General features: G+C 45.2%; 1 protein-coding gene and 1 long non-coding RNA gene across 8 annotated transcripts in view; one reads left to right on the forward strand and one right to left on the reverse strand.

Annotated features, from left to right (window-relative positions):
* Plb1 (phospholipase B1) overlaps window positions 1-23,019 on the forward strand; it is a 131,812-nt gene that overhangs the window by 70,296 nt on the left and 38,497 nt on the right. For all 7 annotated transcript variants that reach the window (XR_012439640.1, XM_074049411.1, XM_074049408.1 and 4 more), the window contains 13 exons: window positions 4,260-4,368; window positions 7,001-7,052; window positions 8,688-8,768; window positions 10,200-10,265; window positions 10,556-10,656; window positions 13,052-13,133; window positions 15,524-15,628; window positions 15,741-15,836; window positions 15,987-16,058; window positions 17,097-17,135; window positions 17,629-17,689; window positions 18,556-18,614; window positions 19,494-19,567. Coding sequence is in view for 6 of the 7 variants with exons in the window: in XM_074049411.1 (XP_073905512.1) it covers window positions 4,260-4,368; window positions 7,001-7,052; window positions 8,688-8,768; window positions 10,200-10,265; window positions 10,556-10,656; window positions 13,052-13,133; window positions 15,524-15,628; window positions 15,741-15,836; window positions 15,987-16,058; window positions 17,097-17,135; window positions 17,629-17,689; window positions 18,556-18,614; window positions 19,494-19,567 (997 nt within the window). In the remaining variant the exon portion in view is untranslated. The remainder of the gene's footprint in view (window positions 1-4,259; window positions 4,369-7,000; window positions 7,053-8,687; window positions 8,769-10,199; window positions 10,266-10,555; window positions 10,657-13,051; window positions 13,134-15,523; window positions 15,629-15,740; window positions 15,837-15,986; window positions 16,059-17,096; window positions 17,136-17,628; window positions 17,690-18,555; window positions 18,615-19,493; window positions 19,568-23,019) is intronic.
* Window positions 763-15,727, reverse strand: LOC141414780 (uncharacterized). The gene is made up of 5 exons (XR_012439641.1): window positions 15,618-15,727; window positions 15,289-15,451; window positions 7,527-7,607; window positions 6,256-6,336; window positions 763-3,239 (listed from the first exon to the last, which is right to left on the reverse strand). It is a non-coding gene; the product is annotated as an uncharacterized lncRNA (long non-coding RNA).

The raw sequence follows: 23,019 nt of genomic DNA on the forward strand, positions 1-23,019 counted from the left end.
GTTGCTTTTTTGAGTGTGATGACTTAGCTATGAGTTGGCCCAGCAAGATGACTGGAAATATCTGGCTCAAGATCTTTAAGCAAAGTGATCCACAAAGGATTGAGATGGTGTTGCCTCTCAGGTGGAATCCCCTGACACACAGTCCAGTGGAATGGCTGCCATTCAGAATTCTTTGCTAGAGCTGTGAAGGCAATTTGATTGTAGAGGCTGAATAAGCCAGGGCAAAATAACTACCTGGAAATGCGTTTGAAACTTATAAGGATGTGAAGTCAGAATAGAACCTCTGCCCAACTCCTTGTTCAACTGAATCCAGCAGATGCTCTGGCACTGGGTGCTTGGGAAATGGGAGAACTATGTCCTGTTGATATCAGTAAAGTCTCCCTGGGGACATGCCTCCCTAAAGATGGGCACTTGGACTGATAATTATAGCCATGCACAGAGCTTAAGGGGAACGCTGCTAATGCTGTCTTCTAAAAAGAGCTTTAAGAACTAGATTTCATCAGGTAAGGAAAGTGGATGGAATGTTCCTGGCAGAGATGACTGCATGCACCAGCAAGTTCTTGCCCTATCCAGTGTATACTTCCTTTCTATGACACTCCTGCCAAATAGCTGGATAGCTGTGCTGATTCCTCCAGTAACCGGGAGCCTACCCACCTCCCAGGACAGAGTTCCATTTTCAGATAACTCTGGTGATTGCACAGTTCTTCCTTCTACTGAGAAGACACCAGAGTAACTTTAAATGTTCTCAAAGCTACCGAATAAGTTCAATCCACCTGTGTTAAACAGACCCTGCAGCACTGCTTCCTTCTAGAGAACATTCTGCTGGGTGACATGAGGCCCTAAAGCTCCAGCTTCTGCCACAAATTCCTTTCCCACATCCTAGTAGATTGTAAAACAGAGGAACGTACCCTGTGTTGGAGTTGAGACACCAGGGTTCTAGCCAGGGGTTCTGTTCTCAGTATCTATGTGACAATTCTTCTGTCCTGTTTGAACTTTGTTTTATTCCTAATTCAGTATGTATGCACAGACCCTGCTCTCTCAGTCAAATGGAAGAGATGGAGAAGTGAAAAGTCAAGAATAGATCCAATGTGGTAAAGGCCAAAAAAAATTAGATAACTTAGATGAAATGGGCAAATTCCTAGAAAGACACAAACTGCTGAAATGGAAAAGTCAAATAGCTTTATAACAAAGAAGAAATCAAATTAGCAGTTTTAAAACTTCCCACCACAAAAAGGTTTTTCTGGCCTCACTGGTAGGTTCTATAAAACATTAATACTAATTACCAATTCTTCACAAACATCCCCCAAAAACAGAAGAGGAGGGAATAGGCCCTAATTCATTCTGTGAAATTTACCTGATACCAAAATAAGACAAAGACAGCACAAGGAAAGAAAACTAAGACCAATATCTCTTATTAATCTAAACACAGAAATTCTCAGTGAACTACTAGCAAATCAAACACCAGCAACATATGAAAACCAAATGGAAATTAGCCCAGGAATACAAAGTTAAAAACACCAACATCAAGTAATATAATGTATAAATAGAATAAAGGACAAAAACTACATAATTGTTTTAATGGACCAGAAAAAACATTTTGTAAAATCTCAACCCCTTCAAGGTGAAAACACTCAACAAACTAGGAATAAAAAAAAAAATCGTCCATCTGATAAAGGGCATTGACTAAAAGCCCACAGCTAACATCATACTTAATGTCAGAAAATAGACTTCTGTCCCCTCTCTCTGAGATCAGGAACAAGGCATTTTTATTTAACATTATACTGAGTCAGGTATAGTAGTACACACCTATAATACCAGCACGTGGGAGGCAGAGGCAGGAAGGTCACAAATTCAAGGCCAGCCTGGACTACATAGCAAGACCTTGTCTGAACAAAACAAACTCTACTGGACATTCTAGTAATGGCAGTTGGGCAAGAAAAAACATCAAGTTTGGAAGTAAAGGAATAAAATTATTTTTATTTGAAGATGACATCATCTCATATCTATGTAGAACATCTTAGGGATCTTCTAAACACTATTAGAACTAATAAATGAGTTCAGTAAGATTGCAGAATACAAAATCAGTATGCACAAATCTATTGTCTTTCTGTGCAGTGCCAATTAGTGATCTGAAAAATGAAATTAAGAGAACAATTCAACTTACAAAAGCATCAAAAGTAATTAATACTTAGGAATAAATTTAATAAAAGAAATACATCTCTAGCTCAGTGGTGAAGTGTTTGCCTACCATGCATGAGGCTCTGGGTTCAATTCTTCTTAAGATCACAAAATATTGCTAAAAGAAATTAAATACCTAAATAAATAGAAAGATATCCTGTGTTCATGGGTCAGAAGATTTAACTTTGATAAGATGGTGATATTTCCCAAATTAATCTATATTCAACATCATCCTACTCAAAATGCCAGCTGGCTTCTTTGCAAAAATGTGCAGCTGATCCTAGAATTTATGTCCAAGTTCAAGGGACCCAGAATAGCCAAAACAATCTTGAAAAAGAACAAATTTGGAAGATTCATACCCCCTAATATCAAAACTTATAAAGACACAGTAATCAAATCAGTGTGGGCCTGGCATAATGATAGACAAATAGATCAGTCAAATAGAATTGAGAGTCAGAATAAGCCCTCGTGTTCTTTATTAACTCATTTTCAACAAGGATGCCAAGATCAGTAAACAGGGAAAAATAATCTTTGCAACAAATAGTACTGGGACAACTGGATAGTCACATGCAAAAGAATGAAATTGGTTGTATTCCTACCTCACACCACATCAAAAAAGTAACTCAAAATGGATCATAACCTAAATATAAGATCTAAAACTAACTCTTAGAAGAAAATATAAGAGCAAATCTTCATGACCTTGGATTAAACAAAGTCTTCTCAGATATGCTACCAAAAGTACAAGTGAAAAAACAAAACAAAGTATATATTGTGCTCCAAAGAACACTATCGCCGAAGGTAAAGGCAACCCAAACAATGAGAAAATATATTTAATCACTTGTCTAACAGGAAACATGCATGCAGAAACTATAAAGAACTCTTAACAACTCAGTAATGAAAATACAACCCAATTAAAAATGGGCAAAGGATCTAAAGAGCATTTCTCCGAGGAAGACAAACAAATGACCAATGAGCACCTGAAAAGACACTGACTATCAGAAGGCAACAGTAGAAATTGAATCCACAATGAGCTGCCTCTCCACCTCCACTGGCACAGCCTCCTAAAAAGACAAATATTAACAAGTATTGGTGATGATGTGGAAAATTTGGGGCCCTCATATCCTGCTAATTGGAATGTAAAATGGGACAGCTATTTTGGGGAAAATGTCCAGGAAGTTCTCCAAAAGGTTAAGCAGAATTGCCATACAATATAATAATTCTACTCCTCGTATATGTTTGTACGTAAAAACTTTTGTATAGATATTCATCAAAGCAGCATTATTCATAATATCCAAAAGTAGAAATAAATCCAATCAAATGTGATATATCCATTCAATGGATATCATTTACCAAAAAAAATGAACGAAGTGTGACATATGCCACAATGTGGGTGGACATTGAAATCATTATGCTAGGTGCCAGTCACAATACCAGTATATTGTATGATTTCATTTATATAAAATGTCCAGAAAAATTTTAAAGCAAATCTTTAGAGAGAGAAAGTATATTAGTGGTTGCCAGAGGGTTGAGGAACACTGGGGACTGACTGGGAACAGGTTTCCTTTTGGGTAGATGAAAATATTCTAAAACTGATTGTGTACTATCTAAACATACTAAAAGCTTTGAAGCTCTATCCTTCTAAATTTGTAGGTTTTAGTGCGTGAGTTGTATCTCAGTATGGTTTTATATCTTTAGAAAAACACAGAAATCCATGAGAAAAGCACCTAATCCAGAGTCAATTTACCCGACAACAGTTAAGCTTGTGTTGTGTGCCACTGGTGTGGTCAAGCATCTACTGAACATTTTATTCCCAGGCTGAGTGAGTGGGAGAGTAAGAGTAAGGGCCATGTGATGAGGACTTGGCCTTGTCCCCAACATTCAATGGTGCTCATCAAAGGAACTTGAACGCCAGGAATGGTAGTACACTGCTATAATCCCGGCACTCAGGAAGCTGAGACCAGAGGATTGTGAGTTTCAGGCCAGCTTGGGATATGTAGTGAGACCTTGTCTTTAAAAAAAAAAGGGAATTTGAAGGTTGCATTGGAATAGTTACTAAACATGTCTCTTCCTCATATTTCCAGACATCCTCCGAGAATTCAACCCCTCCTTGAAGGGCTTTGCTGTTGGCACTGGGAAACAAACCACTTCGAACGCCTTCTTCAACCAGGCTGTAGCAGGGGCCACATCTGAGTGAGCTGGAACACCCTGGGGTTGGATAACACAGGTTCCCTGGGGGTAGGAGAGGGGGCTTGACCTAAACTGGAGTTCACGGCTGAAGGTTGAGAGGCTTATCCCTCGAGAAGGGGTCTGAGGCTGGGCTGGGCTCTCTTGGGGGTGTTCCTTTGCTGTCAGATACAGAAATCTGCTAGTGTGCTCCCAGCCATACCCCAGGAACTAGTCACAGTTAACTGTGGTACCCAGCATATGCTTTGGGCAAATCAGCTGACCTCATCTATAAATCCCATGCTCACGTACAACAGAGACTGTAAGAGGGCTCACTTAGAGGGAGTCCCAGTTGTTGTCGTGGCACAGCTCTGTTTAGAGTCCTGACCTCCTTCTGTTCCTCACACAGGCCTTTGGGGCTCTACTCTGTGTGCTTCTCATGTCCTGAGAAGAACACCACCTGGGAGGGGAGGCCCAGTTTCCTCCCTGGCCTCTCTAAGCCTCAGATTTTGAAGCTAGGGCAGGTTGTAAACCTCTCTCATAGGATGGTCGTGAGGCTCAATTGCCATCTTGGATACAAATGTTCTAGAGAGCTGAAAGTAGTGTTCACACACACGATCAGGATGGCATCCCAGTCAAAATGCAGCAGGCTGCAGGTCTCGCCCAGGGAACTGCCAGTGAGCACAGAGATCACTTTGCTGTAGTCCATGGGCACTGACTGGCTGCTTCCTGGAGCTAGCAGGTCAGCTTTCCTGGGCCCATGGCATACTAGATTCCAGCCTGGAGTGTTCAGAATAAGTGATTGCCACACTCAATCAAGAAGAAGTCAATGGAAAGATCCTTTCTGTTTAATAAGCATCATAAACCTCAATCTTCTGAGTACTTCCCGGCGTTCCTGTGGTTTGGTTCCTCGATTTCCTGATACTCTTGTAGCTTTCAATACTATCCTGAGGCTACAAGCCACCTAAGTAGCTTTCTCATTTATCCCCAATAAGAAAGATGGATCATACAAAGCCTAATAGATTTTATAGTGGATTCTTGGGAGCTAGTTTTCCTTTTGGTGGGGGAAGAGTGAGAAACTACTGACTTACTGCTTTAAATTTTGGGGTTGCTTCATATTACCAAAATTTAACTTTTCCCAGTATATGTCAGTTGGTAGTACAAGAGGAGAGGCAGTTTTAAGTATGAGAAGGTTAGGGAGACATCCAAGTATGAAATCTTAGAGTCAAGAATGTTGGAATAGCCAAAATAAGTGTGATTCATATGATCCTGGATTCCTGGCCCTGCTTTTCCTGAGGCCTTGGGGACCCTCTCATGCAAGCAATCCAAGCAACCTTGGGAGGTAGGAAAGAATGGAATTGTTATTCCTATATTACATTGAAAGAAACTACAGCACAAAGAGGCCAAATGGCCTGAACAGATGCATCACTTGACCTTGGGGTCTGGCCTTGTGTCTTGTAGGCTTTATTCCAGCCTATGAGGGGTTATGATCATAACCCCTCATATATACATAGCAATGACCAATCCACAAAGCACCTTCATGTTTGTCATCCATGTGTTCTGCCCAAGTAACTCTAAGGTACATAGAACAGAGGGTTGATCCCCATGATTCATTAGTGACAAAGTTGACGCTCAGAGAAGTGGAGTAGTTGTCCCCAAATTCTAGTCCATAGACAGAGCTGCCCTGATAACCTGAGACTCACAGATGAGGAAATTGAGGTTGAATAAATTAAGTGACCTACTCAAGTCCCCTCCAGGGTATCCAATACCTAATGTGCTATGACAAAGATCAGTCTAGTTAAGCTAGCAGTTAAGAGAAGAGGAGCACAGCTCATGTTTCTTGCTAGGCACTGTGCCAGGGACTATTGATGGTAATGATGGAGCTATGGTAGAAAGAATTCAATGGATGCTTACCAAGTACCAGGCACTAAGTTCTTTCCATGGCTCCTCATTGAATTCTCCCAACAACTCCATGAAGAAGGCATACCCAATACCCTATTTTGTGAAGGAAAAAAAGTGAGCATTTTCCAGGTGAAGTATTCTGCCAAGATCTTAGAGCTGGTTGAACTAGGATTCGAACTAGGATTCGAGCCAGTAGTGGTTCTTACTCCAGGGGCTATTTTGTTGATCTCATTTTCTGTCCACAGTGACCTTCTAAGATAAGTGGGTTTATCTCCATCTTGTGATCCCTTTTAAACTAAGAATTTAAGTCATTTTCCCACAGATAGCAAGAGGGAATAAAGTGTCCAAGCCAGGTGTGTTCTATTTGGCCATGTCACCTTGATGCGTGAAGGAGCTGATGTCATGACATCTGCCACACCACGCATAACATAAAGTCCTCACATGCAGCTCTTCTGTTTGCCTTGAAAACCCTCACTTAGAAGAGAAGGAAGTATATCATCAACTATGCCAATCAGAAAATCATCCCACTGAGAGTCACCCCCTCAAATGTGCAGGGCTCAGCCCTTCCCAAGCACAGTCACTCTTCCCACTCAGGAGTGACTGAATGGGAAAGGAGCTCTGGGTGGTGGCCTTCCATCTCCCTTTCCTGCAGGAAGCCCATGACCATCCTCTGCTGCATATCTATGGGTAGTCTCTCTGCTAAGTTCCCCTGCCAGTCCCTGATCTTCACCTAACTTCCTGCTGTGTGTCCCCACAGGGGGTTAGTTGCCCAGGCCAGGATGCTGGTGGACCTGATGAAGAATGACACAGTGAGTCTGGGGTAGATGGGATGTGATTCCCCAGGAGGAACAGGAGGTGGGCAGGAGAAATCCATTATTACAGAGAGGTCAGCAGTAGGGTGAGGAGTGCAAAGGAGCCAGGTCAGATTTGTAGCCCTCACATCTGAGCCCTAAATTTCTGTAAGGGGGATTCCTGTTCACTTAGCTTGCCAGCTAGCTGTTCAGATAAACATGGGTTACAAGTCAGCCTGAGGCTGGAAACGGGAATCCAATACAGTCCTGTCCTCACAGACCTTACAAGGAGAGACCACGATGAAGAGTCAAAATTTTGAAACAGTTGATATGTGCTTTATAAAGATGGCGACAGCTCAGCATGGTGGTACAGGACTATTATCCCAGTTATTCAGGCGGCAGAGATTGGGATGATTGTGGTTTGAAGCCATCCCAGGCTAAAAGTTAGAGAGATCCCATCTCAACAAACAACATAGGTGTGGTGGCATGTACCTGTGATCCCAGCTGCTTGGGAAGCATAAATAGAAGGATTGTGGTCTGAGTTTGGACCTGGGCAAAAACGGGAGACTCCACCTGAAAAATAAAGTGAAAATAAAGGAGGGAAGTGTAGGGGGTGTGACCCAAGTGGTAGAGCACCTGCTTAGCAAGCATGAGGCCCTGAGTCCAAACCCTGGTACCACCAAAAAAAACCCAAACAAGATGGCTATGAGTAAGGTAGAGTAGGGCACCGAAGGCACAGGCCCTTCTGTTTGGAGAGCCAGGGAAGGAGACAGAGATGTTTACGGTGGGTTCTGAAAGATAACTTGAGGTTCTCCCACAGGTGAAAGTAGAACTGTCTTTGGAACTGTTTCCATTTGTGTGAAATCATTGAAGAGGGGATTGGAATTCATTATTTTGTATAATGATTTGATGTACTCCAAAATGCATTATGGGGAAGTTTCAGGATATTTCTATTGTTAATGTGAAACTTCTCTGAAATTTTTTTTTAACCTTTCTCCCTCCACCCTCCATTGGAAGCATAGGTCAGAGAAGCAAAGCTATGTTAGGCAGGGACAACAGAAGAGGCTGTGAGGGTCACAGCTGTCCTTGGCCATGGTTTATGGGATGTATATGGCTATATCCCTTTTACCCAGCCCTATGACTTCAAATGCTTCCCCGGCTCTCTCATGAAGGAAGTGAATTCCAGCAGTGGCAAAATAACCAGCCTCCCCAGCTGAATTGGGTCACAGACATTTTTAACTTGTGTGAATGATCTGAGTTTGGAGAGTTCCCTCATATTGGAAGATGGTCTTTTGTTCTATAAGGCAACTTGAGCATTCCAAAAGAACTATGGGATCCTAGAATAAAGTTCATTTCCTAGCACCGGGGCCCACTTCCTTGCCATGCTAGAGACAGGGGACAAAGCTCAGAGGATATCCACATCCACTCCCACCAAGGTGGTTGGACACTGTGACCTGTGAACTTCCTATGTGTGGACAGAGGCACATGAAGGTCCAGTAACTCCATCTAAAATAAGTGAGCCATTTAGCACTAATGACCTCAAAACCAAAGAATAGAAAATATGAATGCCTACTAATATTTTGTGGTTAACATTTTGTGTTTTCTCTGATGACCCTGGAACGAGTGCTTATCTTTGATTTCTATTCATTTCAGAGGATACATTTTCAAGAGGATTGGAAGATAATCACTGTTTTTATAGGTGGCAATGACCTCTGTAGTTCCTGTGATGACCCGGTAGGTCCCCAAGCTCTTCACTAAGGACTCCATGGGTGGTCTCTGGCTCTTGGAGCAGCATAGCTGATGTTTTGGTTTGGATGCAGCATGAGATTAGCCCTGAGACCAAGAGGGCAGCCACCTCTAGGGAGAGAGACAACAGGACAAGCAGGACAAGTTATAAGGTCGATCTTGTGCTGTCACTAGAGAAAGTTGATTTCCTATGAAGGCATTTAGGCAAGGTTCAGGGAACCATCACTCAAGAGTAACAGGAAACTCAAGATTGGGGTTATTGGTTGTGACAACTGCACTTCTTCCTGGAACCCTGGTGTGTCTGAACTGAAAGAAACCCCTCAGGCCACAATGAGTAGTCTCACACTCATGCCTGTGCTGGAGGCTGCACTCAGAGCTGAGCAATGATGAATGAAACACTTGCTCTGTTCTTGAGGAGCTCACTCTGCAAGGGGATAGAAATACAGGGTGTCCATAAGTGAGAAGGAGCTCTCCATGTGGTTCTGGTGATACACAGAATAGGGTCTGAAATCAGAGATCGGGGTTGCCATGGGAAGTTGGTGTATGCATGGAGGAGCTGAGTACAGTGCAGGAGACTTTCCAGAGGGAGCTTGAAGATGGGTGTGTGGGGCAGAGAGCAAAGGGACCAGTAGAATGGGGTGTAGGAGGTGATGTTCTTGCTCTAGCCTGTGAGTCCCTGCCCTGAGGGTGACCCTGTCCCCGCCTACCCTCCTCACAGCCCACTTTCCTGACATCAAAGTCATGTGGGACCAGTGCTTTCAAGCTGTGAACTGAACAACCCACAGAGAAGACAAAGGAGCTACTGGGGGGCGTGGGGGGATTGGGACCTTGGGCTATTCCCTGGCTTCCCTGAGTGACACAGCTTTAATAAGTTTCCTAGAGCAGAGTGCTTGGTTCTATCTTGGCCAGAAAAAGAATTCCACTGCTTTGTAAAAAATATTTAAGACCCACAAATATCAAGATCAGGAGAAATAATTAAAGTGTATTTATATTGGGATGGGGGGGTAACAAGACTCCTCCCATTTCCTCCTTACTTGCTTAGGATGTGGTACCCTAGACACATGAGGTTCCAAGCACAAAAGATCAGACAGTTCTACCATCCCCATTTTAGAGGGGCCCATAGATGAGATATGCCTTAGCTGAGGCTCTATATCCAATTGACATAAAGTAGCTCTGTAGCTTTCCATAGCTGCATGCAAAAGAAAGGGTATTTCCCTGAGGGTCACAGCCATGACAAGCTTGAAGACCATAGGGTTGGTTGGGGTCAAGGCCTGGTGCCCCTAAAGACAAACTCTCTATATCAATGTTGTCCACTTGACTCAACTACGGGAAGAGGAGGAGCCAAGAGAGGAAACCATCCTGGTCAGTAGAGAGATGGGGTGATATATGGGGCTCAGGAGATCTTTCCTCTCCCTGCAGGCTCGCTATTCTCCTCAGAACTTCACAGAAAACATCGGGAAAGCCCTGGATATCCTTAAGGCTGAGGTATGGAGGCTAGGCCTACAGCTTCTGAGCAGCTCCACCATGGCCTTTGTCTTGGGCCTCAGACATCTCTGGGAGGCAACTCTGGCTTCCTGCTTCCTGCCATGTTCCTTTTGTCTGATCCCCAGTAGCCTGAATGCATAGGGGCCCATGGAGAAGCAAAGAGGAAGGAGAGGGAGGGATGACGGAAGTGGATTGGGCCAGCTGAAAATCCTAGCTGTAAATGCCAACAGGAGAAGCAGGACCCAGGCTTCTTCCCTGACCTTCTCGGGATTGATTCTGTCATTTTGCAGGTTCCTCGGGCATTTGTGAACATGGTAAATGCGCTTGAGATCATCAAACTGAGGGAGATATACCTGGATACTAGAGTCAGCTGCCCTCGGCTGATCCTCAGGTCAGGCAGAAACTTTTCCTCCTGTTTCTGAAAGGGCCAAGGATTCTTAACAATCTGTTAGAAAAAACCCAGGGTAGAGGAGAACTGATATCACCCCATTTTTTAACCCAAAAAGTCTCACTGGGGGACCTCTCAGGGTTTTTTAACCCAGTATAGGCTTTAGCTACCTCCCTCAGCCTGCATGTGTAGAACCTAACCCTGTGGTTGCCATGGCAGCTACAGGACACCTTCATCCTGCGAGAGGAGAGCAAGGCATAAGGAATAGAGTCAGGCCACATGAGCAAGATTTAAGGAGCATTCAGGTATTGCTAAGACCTACTTCACCATGTGTCCAGAATGTTCCTGTCCCTTCCTACAGGCCCATGGTCGGTATGTGTGCTCCAGGCTGGACATTGACAAATACAGGGCCACTGTCACTTACTAGAGGAGGAAGTGGCCAAATCAGAATCAGCAGAGTGCATAGGATAGGGCTTTCCCCAGAGAACAGAGTCCCCTGGTCCTGGGAAGGCCCCTGAGAGGCAGTCTTCATCACTCAGTCTCCAGAGCCAAACAAAGATGGTTTCCCTGTCTAGTATTGCACATTTTCATGGCTCTCAGGAATAAAATCCTTCTAGCTGAAGCATGACCATTTCTTATATCACTCCTTCCTGAAAGTCCTCCTCTGGACCATTAGCCCAGGTCACAGTGGCTATGCATCTCTGCCCCTACCCTTCCACCCCCACAGCCCCATATCTCCGTCCAGGCCCCCACCATATTCCTGAGCACATCACGTGGTAATTAGTCACCCCCACAGCCTGTGACCTGAGTCACTGCTAGCACAGTGGAGGGGCTCAGCTGCTGTTTGCAGTATGACTGAATGAATAATTCACAAGGGCAACCTTGTTCTTGGAAATTAAAGGGTATGCTGGCTGATCCCCTGAGGATCCATGCCAAACCCTCCAGCAGGGGTGGGGGTGGGGAGGTGGGGGAGCAGACTGCCTAGAGAAGGCCTCAGGGTGCTGTGAGCAGAGAGAGGCTGGCTGCCCAAGTGACACATGCTTGTTAATGCAGCTGGTGTCAGGCATGCTATTTTCAGCTGCTGACTCATCTGCTGCCTCCCCCTTCTCTAGTCCCTTGGCCACATGGGGGCTTCAGTGTATCCACTCCACGTCACAGCAAAAGGTCTCTTGCTACCACTCACTGTGACAATTAAAGGTTTAAAACTTTAGGTTCAGGGTAGGCATTTGCCAGGTCTGTTTGAAGATCTGAAATGGCTAAGTCACTGCATGTCAGCATTGGATGGATTCAGGATCACCTTGTCCTGTGACTCCAGTGCTCCCCACGCCCCACCTCCCTGCCATTCTGTCTCAGTGGCCGAGTTTCCTCGGTGGTGCTGGGTCTACAAAGCCATCTGTGCTATTATTGCCTCATGCATTGAACCAAAAGCCCAGATTTGCCTGATGGCCAGCCAGGAGCTGATCTGCAGGGCTTCAGACTGGACAGAAGCAGTTTAGTATAGAAATTAAAGTTCAGGGTCAAAGCCAGATAGATTTGAGTTCAAGTCCCTGCTTCTACAATCTGTATGGATATGTGAGAAAAGTTATTTAATCACTCTGAGTCTTGGTTTCCTTTCCTTTCTTTTCTTTCCTTTCATTCTCTCTCCTCTCTCTGTGTCTCTGTCTCTCTCTCTCTCTGTTTATGTGTGTGTGTATGTGTGTGTGTGTGTGTGTCTGTCTGTCTCTTTCTCTCTCTCTCTGTTCTTCTCTCTCTCATACTAGAGATCAAACCTAGGGCCTACTAGACAAGCACTCTAACAGTGAACTACATCCCCAGCCTTTTTAATTTTTTTAATTTTGAGGCATAGTATTGTTAAATTGCTCAGGCTGGCCTTGAACTCACAATCCTCCTGCCTCAGCCTCTGGAGTAGCTGGGATTACTGACATGCACCACCATACCCAGCTTTAGTTTTCTCACCTATAAAAAGGAGACAATGATAATTCAACTTCTAGAATGGTTGGAAGGATTAAACAAGTTAATAATACCAATAAAACTCTTACAGTGCTTGGCATAGCTAGCATTCAATGAATACTATTAATTATTATTGTTGCTGTCACTATTATTGTTTAAAAGAAGAAGTGCCTCTCTGCACAGCACTGACCTCAGACAGCCATAGGTGACTCAGCTTTCTTAAAGTCACTCTTATAAACGACAGAAGTGACTTTCACTTTTAAGAGCAATCTAGCTCAGGGAGATTTTTTTCAACTTCATTTGGCCCAGTCAACAGGCTCTCTCTTTGAACAGATTCCTAACATCTCCAACTTGAAAGGACGTCAGCTGAGTCTCAAGCTGATGTTTCCACCTCACTTGTTCAGGATGGTGATCTTGGGTTGGGGCCTCTCTTTGGTTTTGTCTGTAGATCTCTGTGTCCCTGTGTCCTGAAGTTTGATAATAACTCAACAGAACTTGCCGCCCTCATTGAAAGAAATAAAAAGTACCAGGTAAGCTGGGAAGGGGTCCTGTGACTGCCCAGGGCTGCAATGTGGATTGACAGCACTGTGCCAAGAAGAGTTGATGCTGGGTAACCTGACCCTGACTGGGTGGGTGCTGACCATTGACTGGAGTGCCCCTCTAAAGACATCAAGGGCAGAAGGGCTTCAGTTCAGCTCCTTTGATGCTTACAGTGAAGTCACAGAACACTTCTCTAAGAATCCCAGTTCCTGGCCTTCATGTGAAAATGAGTGTTTCCACTTGTCATGAACAAGCATGGTTTGTGGAAAGAAATCTCAGTGTAGGTCCATATAGATCCAACTCCAACTCTCTGAGCTTCTGGCCCCTGTGTGGGTCCCAGAGGTTGCAGGACCCCCTTTCCTAGAGGATGACACATGTCCTGAGAGGGTGTGCTATCTCCACCCTCCCCTCCCAGGGAACAAGGCAGTCCTGGAGAGCACAGGAGAAGGAAAGTCAGAATATGATCTCTGTCTCGTGGGTTGTTCCTTTTAATCTTTTCTGATATCAGACTGGATTGTTGTTCCCTGAGTTCGTGTCCTGGCACAGTTATGACCGAAGGTGCTGGACAAGCAGTTAGGAGTTAAAGCAAGTTCACACCACAGACCAGGAGTTAAGAGTGAAGCAAGGGCAAAGTTTATTGAAAGGATAAGAAAGCACCTTGTCAGGTGGAGCTTAATAAAAGAACTAAGCCAAAAAATGGCTGAAGTCTAGGAGATGATATAGAGCATTAACTGGCTTAGGTCGAGCTGTTGTACCTTGAAACTAAATTTGTGATTGGTTGGCTCTGAATCAGCTTTTGCTGAACTCAGCCTCTCCTTATCAAACTGAGCATTCTGAGAAGGTATAATCAACTTGCTTTGGCCTTGGGGCCCACATTTTGTGGCTGCAGTTTGTTATTTTTGTGAGAAACAATAGGTTTCTCACATTCTTTTTACATATCTGTTTCTAAAGTGCCTCTCTCATCCAAAATGGAGTCACCTCTGTCATTGCTCCCCTTACATTTTCTTCATCAAATATTTGACAGGACATCTGACTCTTTTGACAGTCTTGAGTTTTCCCCCAAGTCCAGTCACTTGAGGGGGACAAAGGTGACCTTCCTTCCAGAATGGGCTATAAACAGCCTGCAGAGGTGATCCATTCTTCGAAAGTCCCTGGGCTCCTTGGACGGAATTACTTTCCCCCTGCACACCCTTCTGGGGGCTGCCATCATGTGGGGTATGCTGGACTCAGAGAAATGAACCTTTCTTTACCCTCTGTTGTCATCACCCAGCTCTCTGGTGATGTTCTCCCCAGCTGTGCTTCCTTTGCTGTGAACAGGCACCTGCCACTGTGGCAAGGAAGTCTATAGCCTGCACCAGGAGACGGAGAGCTATGGCCATGGGAGCAGCCCTGGGCCACATGGGGTTTTTGAGTGCAAGCAAAGAAAGTTTGTGTTGTTTCTAGTTGACTTAAGTAGACCTGAGGCATCTCTGCCATAGGAGCTCTTCTCCTTTGGCCTGACCCTATGGTGACTTCTGAAGTGCCTACACTAATGTTCCCAGTTATGTGAGCCGGACTTCTCTCTCCTGCCGGTCTTGGCCCCAAATGCTGAAAACCCTTGTGAGCAGTGAAATGACAGTGTGCAGAAGTGGGGTAACTGGTTGTCTTAGAACTGAGCCCCAAGCAGAAGCTGTGAGGGTTACAACCTTTGTCACCCAACTAAAGAGATCTGAGATCCTCAAAGAAGCATACAACCCCCCTTCCATGCACAAGCAATATAAAATTCATTACATGTTGTTGATTCTCTTTTGATTTTTCTGAACAAATATTGGGCAGAAATAAATGTATTATCCAAAATGTCACTTAATCAAGCACCACCCCCAAGTCTTTAACCAGCAGAGCTTTAAAAGGGGTCAAGGACCCAGTGTGGAGGCTGATGCCTATAACGACAGCTACTTGGGAAGGAGGATGGAGAATTGAGGTCCAAGGCTAACCTGGGCAAATTTGTGTGACCCGCATCTCAAAAGCGAACTCGAGCAAAGGGACTCAGGGCATGGCTCTAGTGGTAGAGTGCAAGTACAAGGCCCTGAGTTCAATCCCCCCAGTAAGAAAAAAGGGGTGGGGTGGGGTGAAGAGTTCAAATTGATAGACTTAGGTTTCTCTTACCTTCCCTTTTTCTCAGCCTTAATCAAAATACATGCAGTTCCAGCAGAGGTGGGAGCCTGGAGATCACAGTAGGGCGGATCCAAATGTTCCTAGCTGGCTGGTAGTCAGCTGAGACTGCTGAAAGTTGATTTCACTTAACAGCCAGATTCTGTTTAATCCGTGTCTGAGAAGAAATTTCAAGGACCAAGCAGATGCAGAGAGGACCACCTGACTCCTGTCCCTTCTACTCCTGCAGGAGGGGACTCAACAGCTGATTGAAAGTGGGCAATACGACACAAGGGACGATTTTACTGTGGTTCTACAGCCATTCTTGCAAGAAGTGAACTTACCAAGGACCTCGGTAAAGCAAGCATGTGTCCTGGATGCCCAGGTGGTGCACAGCTGTTCTGAGAAACAGTTGTGCCTTCTGAAATCTCTACAACTGCCCCCTTTTTTTTCTGTCTGGTAACTAGGAAGGCCTGCCTGACCGGTCTTTCTTTGCACCTGACTGTTTCCACTTCAGTAGCAAGTCTCACGCCCATGCAGCCACTGCCCTCTGGAAAAACATGGTAAGACAGCAGAGGAGAGACTCATCCTCCAAGTCCCATTGCCTTTGTCCTTGCTCCTCCCTCCTCTGTCCTCCAACCCTGACCTGCATCCTGACCCTTCTGCCCTGGCCACTTCTTTCTCACTCTGCACCTTTCTGCTTTTTGGTTTAGCTGGAACCTGTTAACCAGAAGACAACACAGCATGATTTTGAAAGCGAGATCCAAATCGTGTGTCCGAACCAGGTAGAGTGAGAAGCTGTCCATGCAATACCTCCATGTGCAGCGTCTTCTCCAGGTTCCAGCTCACTAGGCTTTTCAGTTCACTTCATCCCAGTTCCTCAACCCACCCCACTCTGCCCACTTATCCACCCTATCTGGTATCCAGGCTAAATAATCAAAATGCCCCTCTGGTTGAACTGAAAGGAATGAGGACCCCCAGTGACCTGGAAGCCCTGAAATGCTCCTTGTCTGTGCATGGCAGGGGCCTTACCATGAGTCCAGGCTGAACACCTCTTTTTGGGCAGGCAAGAGGAGCATGGCAACTCTCATTCAAAAGGCTGGGAGCCAGGTAGAATGTCAAGGACAGGTGGGATAGAAGGACGCCCTGTCTTCATGTGGCCACTGCTTCTGTGACAGTCTGGAAAGAGTGAGGAGGAATTGAGACTTAGAGTGATGTCTGATAGGATGAGGGTGGAGGGTAAGTTGAAAGCTGGAGCTAAGAAAGCAGACACCAACCAGAAGGGAAAAGAAGAACAAGACTCCTATTTTTATCTACAAATTCTTAGAGATGGATAGTTGCTGCCCTCACCCCTGTGAATTCCTCTGTGTACCCAGAAGGGTCCCAGGCTTGACACTGAGAAGCACTGTGCCAGAGCCTGCCTAGGCAGGAAGGATCCTAGGCGACTGCAGGGTAGGGTGGGCATGAGATGCCAGGGGTGCCCAGGGTGTGGAGACAGGGGATCCTATTAGCAGAAAGAGGTGCACTGTTGGAAGGGGGCAGGGTAGAATAAGAGAGGCATCAGCATCCTCCATCAGCAGGCCAAGCGGTGGACAGAAGATAGGCACACTCTTGGGAGCTTCTTAAATGTTTGTTCTAAATCTTGGTTCAGGTCTCAGAGAAGGCCCCAATGCATTCTGGGAGGTCAGCCTGGCTGGGAGAGACTGGGCTTAGAATGTGACACAGGGGAGGTGAGGGTGCATGTGTCCAGGCCAGGACTTACTGCAAGTTGGTAAACAGAGAGGCAAGCTGCACATGGAGCTATTGCCTTCCTCTTCCCACAGAACTCGCCGTTTCTGAGCACCTACAAGAACTACATAAAGGTAACTGCTTATTGCTTCCCTTTGACTCATCAGGCTGTGAGTTGGCATCCTGAGTAGAGATTGGCCCAGCAAGATGGGTGGGAAAATGGGTGAGAGTTCCCAACAGGCAGTCTGAGGGGTTCATAAAAGACATCCATCAGCCTACACTTTTAGACAGGGTGGAGGGCAGAGTAAACTCCAGCGATAATGGCTGGTCCAACCAATCAAACTACAGCTCTGCCAAGATGTGGCGAAGATAGCCATCCTCACAGAGCTGGAACAGGAACAGAGGGCAGGGTGGGTTGGGGTCATTTGATGAAGCCCCAAGTCTTGCCTTAAATGAAGAAGCAGTCTGAAGTAGATTAACGATCTCAACCTGAGAGCTGCTTTCAACTGCTATTTGAGGCCCCTCCCCAGGGGTAGGATCCAGGAATCTGTATTTTTTAAAGCCTCTTGCCCAGCCTCTCTGTCCTCTTTCAACCCTGAGATTCTGGGGCTCATTCTATGACCTTAGGACTATGGCACCCTGATGCTGTGCAAGGACCGAACTCCTTCTGCTTCAACCCCAACCTCAGGTAAGCCCCTGTGACATACCAGCACCCAGGGTCCTTCCACAAGGATTTCCCTACCAGTGAGCATCTGATAAGACATTCTATATGCTAACTACATACACAGTAATGAGAAGTGCTTGCTTCCTGTCTGGGGTGGACACCCATTTTGCCCTCGTCTGGCCTATGGCAATATCATTTATGGCAGGCTCCAAGGCATCTGGGGCCAGGAGCTGTTTCCTGCCCTCTTGCTTAGAAGGGGCAAGGTAGAGCAGCCATGTGAGCTCACCTGTGGCTGGCCCAGCCCTGTGGTATGGTGAAGCCCAGAGGTCAGGGGTCAGTCAGGGGGCTTGTCACCCCAAACCCTGCACTCATTGCTGTCTGCAGTAGAGCCTGAAAGGTTCTCTGGGCTCTTCAGAAGAGACTGGAGGACAGGAAAGGTCCATTGTAATTGCTCCTTAGACTCTTGGTGGAAGCCCAGAACCCAGTTTGAAATGGCTGCATAACAGGCCAGGCCCTTTTCCTCATATCTGATGGTGTGCTGTCACTCTGGTTAAGTAGGACACAATTAGCTTCTCATGGCCACCAGCACTAAAGTGGTGGGATCCTACTCTGCCTACCCTTCTTTCCCTTCCTCTTCCCTTGCTACCTTCCTTTCACTTATTTCTGTGTCCTTTCTTCCATCCTAAAGTAGGTCCCCAAGAGTTATAATAATACTTACGGGAAACTCTCCTTGTACAAAACCTCTTCTTCCATGGAGGTATGGGTGCCTAGTCCTACATGGTCCAAACATGCATGCAACTCTTGTTTCTGGTCTCGCTCGAAGCAAAAGCGTTACAGTCTGACTTCACCTTCCTTCCCGCAGACTCAAGCATATCCATTTATCTTTCCAGTGCACTCCCTGAGACCGGCAGACATCCAAGTTGTGGCTTCTCTGGGGGATTCTCTGACTGTAAGGACCTCTGGGCCCTGGGTGGGTTGGGCATGGCTGGGAGTTCCAGGTCCCACCATCCTCACTCCAGGAACTGCACTCCTGTTCTCTGTATTACCTTACCCTTCGGTGCTGGCTCTGCAGTCCAAGAGGGTGGGGACGATTTAATTGTGCAGGTGTGCAGGGGCTATCTTTTTTAGGGGTGAACTGAATTGTCTCCATTAGTAGAGGTTTGGACTACCCAACAGAAATATGGCATTTTGACTCAAAATTCTTCTAACCCTGCCTATGTGGGTGTTCTTCTCCCTTTGGATCATGCTTTATGGTCAGCTCAGTTCCCTACATCTGTTTCTTCTCCTCACTGGCATTGGAAAGCAGCTTCATCCATTAGTGGTAGATAAGCTCGTCCCCTAACTTCCTAGCACAGGGCTGTGGGCAGCCTGCCTAGAGCTATGGAAATGCCTTACGTCCTAAAGGGAAAGAGGCAAAATGTGAGATTTATGGGAAATCTCTCCAATGCAGCAGCTCAGGTCTATGAGCTCCTTCTTTATGTTCATAGAGAACGGAGGAGCTGAATCCTGGAAATAATATTATTGTCAGTCTCTCCATTTGTAAAGCACTTCAGAGTTTTCAAAATTTTCTGTACAATTATATCCGAGTTTGCCCTCCCCCCAGACCCCCTTAAGAAGAACAGGCTTGTCCTCTGCCAGTCATGAAAGGTGCACAGGTGGAAAGGAGGGTTGTAGATAGTGAGCACTGGTCTCCTGGCTCCCAATCTAGCTTTATTCCTGCTGTGATTAACGCACTAAGAATCCCCTCGTCGGAAGCCCCTTGTGTGTTCTCAGCCTCCCTTTTCTCTCGCTTGCTGATTTTCCTGTGGATTTTGGTATGTTTTCAAAGGCTGGCAATGGAATCGGCTCCGAACCAGGCAACCTCTCCGATGTCATCACACAGTATCGGGGACTCTCATATAGGTAATGTGAAGCCTTGACTTCCTCCTCCCCAGGGCTCACCCCTAGAGATTGGGTGGGGTCCAAATCCTGTAAAGCCACAAATCCACAAAGTGGGTTTTAACTCCTGGAAATCCACAAAGAGCAGGGACTAGGTTCAGAAGGAAACTGATATTGATCTGCAAACTGTGAACATTTGATAGCTGAGGAGGATGTTTTGCTGTTGATAATCTTTTTGTTTTTAAATTATACAGAAAAAGTAAACCAAAGTTCTTATCAAACTCCTGGGTCAGCAAATCCAACATGAAATGTACCTGAAAAGCACCAAATCCTTGAGTTTTCACCTGCCTGTTTACATGTGTTTGTGCATGTGGCGATGCTCCTGCGTCTCTGTCTACGTGTATTTATTTATGTTGTTCTGTAGTCACACCTCTACCTGCATACATATGTACACATCTGTACAGAAAACTTCTAAAACCCAACACAGACTTCTGGAGGAAAAATTGAAGAGAAAGTCACAGTCACAGCCCTTCCTGTGAGCTGGCACGATGTGAGCAGTTGAGGCTGGTGGGTGAGGTATCTGTTAGATGTATGCTCGATTGGCAAGTGCTCTTGAGATATGAGACACCTGAGTGCTACAGGACTAGAGACAGGGAGTGACCCACCCTGCCTGCAGGGATGGGAAAGCTTCCCAGACAAGCTGGTGCCCAGCAGCAGAGGAGTGAGAAAGGGTAACCCAGACACAGAAGTAGAAAAGCTCAGGTGTCAGGTGAGCAGTGGGTGTGGGTATTCTTGTTTCTTTCCTAATAAACTTCATGTGTATGTACACTTCAACGTCATTTGGCAAGTAGTTCAGAATTTATCTGGGGAACAAGTAGACCAAAGCCAGCCACGAGAGGGCAGAACCTCTGCTGACGAGCAGTGGGAGCACGCTTGTACCTCCTTTTTTGTAGAGGTGAATTTGTTTGAACTGTTTCCCCAAAGAAAGCCTGAGGGAACAAGGTGGGTGACAGTTCTCTGAGCAGAGGTGAGGAGAGTCTGAGAGAGGCATCCATGGTCACCCACAGTAGGACCCAGCATATCCTTGGCCTGATGACATCCTCACTTCCCTGAGAACTGAGGTAACTGCTTTCCAGCTCTGAGGTCCCCAAGTTTCAACATGTCCTCAGCCAAGACTCTAACCAACTGCATGGAACAAAACAGAGCTTCAATTACTCACTATCCTCCCAAATGCATGGGGGATGTTATAAGAAAAAGAAAAACCAAATCGAGGGAAAGAAAGCAAGGCTTACTACAATCCAGAAAAGGCATGGGTGTGGTAGCTGTACTTGTTCTAAGCTAAGAAGGCAGCTACCTCACATCACAATATGGGGAAATAGAAAATGAAGCAAACCAAATCAGATAGGTGAGCTATACCTGGCATAGCATCCTGGAGAAGAACTTTATAGTTGAACTAGATAGGCTCCCAGGATTCAGATACAGAGGCAATCTTCTAGAAGTTTCTGTCCACAACCATGGGAAATTTAGCCATTGCTTTGTTCCTTCCTGTGAATGAAATGTCTTAATTTTTTACTTCTACTCCAACAACCCATGGCCAATGGCTATCCCTTTAAACCCTTTATTTGTCTTAAATGTTTCAAATATCTGCCCCCAAATGCACCTGTGTTAAAGATGGAAATTCCAGGTCAGAGTCTAAGAGAATCGGACTCATGGCAGACTATACAGATTAGTGTTTCTCAAAGTATGTTCCATGGAACTTTAACGCCATCTAAGAAGGGAAAATTCCGCTCTGGGGAATTCACATTTATCTCTGCATATTAAAGGCTCTGAGAAGCACTGCGTCGAAGAAATTTCAAATTTTATTTATTCCAGTGTTTCCCTTAATTCCAGAATGCTTTCTTTGTTCATTATATCTACTTACATCCCCTGGGAAATGACCATGTAGCAGATTAATTGAAGAAAAGCAATTTTTGGAGCCATTAAAGCTTCTAGCTTGGAAATACTAAGCAATTAATAATTCCAGGTTAATTAAGGACTCAGTCTGAGCCTCTTCCGCTAAGGAAGCAGTAGAAAGAGTGGATGTCATGGGACTAGGGGAGAAGTGGGTCCAGGGTTCCTGGAGGATGGGTGGCTGTGAGGCCCCTCGACCTGTGAGATCAAGAACCAACAGATGCCTCCAGGTTCACTACCTTACCAATGCTCAGGCTGAAGTCTTGAGCACACAGCCTTTTCTTCCACAAACACAGTGGCTTGTATGGGATCATTCAATGGACCAAAATAAAATTTATTTACCAAAAAATGCATTTCCTTGTTTTTTTTTAATTCATATCATTGAGGCCCTTTTAACAAACATGACAGCATCTACCCCACCTTTTTGTACTCTGTGGGTGACAACAGGTGAACAAAGCTTAACCATTGAGCACGGAGTGTCATAAATTATATTCATGAAGAGACTAGCAAAAACAGCTATTTGGCATGGGTCTATTTTTCATAGTTCTGATCAAAATGGTAGCTTAGTTTTGCTTCTCTGTATTCATTTGTATGATAGTTTTGGTTTACCTCCTAGACATTTTCACTCTAAAATGACACAGCAGGGCTGGAGGTGTGGCTTGAGCAGCAGAGCTCTGCCTAGCAAGAGCAAAGCCCTGAGTTCATACTCTAGTACTGCCAAAACATAAATAAATAAAATGTCATAAGGGAGGGACTTTCCCAGCCTGTGGCCTTAGTCTGCCACCCCTTATTTTAGCACCAAGATATATTTAAACAAGAAATTACAGTAGAAAGTACTTGATGTATATATTTTTGTGAATGTTTTCATGTTTACATGTTTATTGAGGGGGAAAAAGGGGTAGTTAGAAGACAGAGTCTGGAGGAGGTATTTGGATTTATAATTTCCTTTCAAATGGAATATGCTCCAATTTAATACCTTTGGTCCAGAGAAAGGAGGATCAGGAAGCAGTTAAAGTAGCAGTTTTGGGCAGAGTTGGAAAAGAATCTGCAGTGCAAATGAATACCCCACCATTGACCAGCTTAGGTTCAGATCTCTGATGGGCAATGGGAGCATGAACTGAGTAAGGCCGGAGGACAAGGCTTACTCTGGCTTCTTTTTCTCTACCTGGGCTGCTTGCTGAGCCTGTGGCTTAAGCCCTTGATCATTCAGGTATGAAATGTTCAACTTCATTCCAACCACTCTTTGAATGAAGAGCAGCTATGACTCATGGCCTGCCATGGCCACCAGTCTCTTCTGGTAGGTTGGATGCTAAGGCTGTGTTCTTAAAATCCATTGGCCTGGAATAACATGCTAGGACCCAGGAAAGAACCAATAAAGAAAAATATTGATAAATATGGAACATCTGAACATTGACTTTTGTTAGAATAGACTGCTGCCTGTATATTGTACTCAATTTAAGCATGTGGAAGGAAATGGAATCTTTAAGTGTGTCATGAGGTTAAGTTAGATGGGGCACTGGAAGGCA

Source organism: Castor canadensis, chromosome 12 (assembly GCF_047511655.1).
Source record: "Castor canadensis chromosome 12, mCasCan1.hap1v2, whole genome shotgun sequence".
NCBI lineage: Eukaryota > Metazoa > Chordata > Mammalia > Rodentia > Castoridae > Castor > Castor canadensis.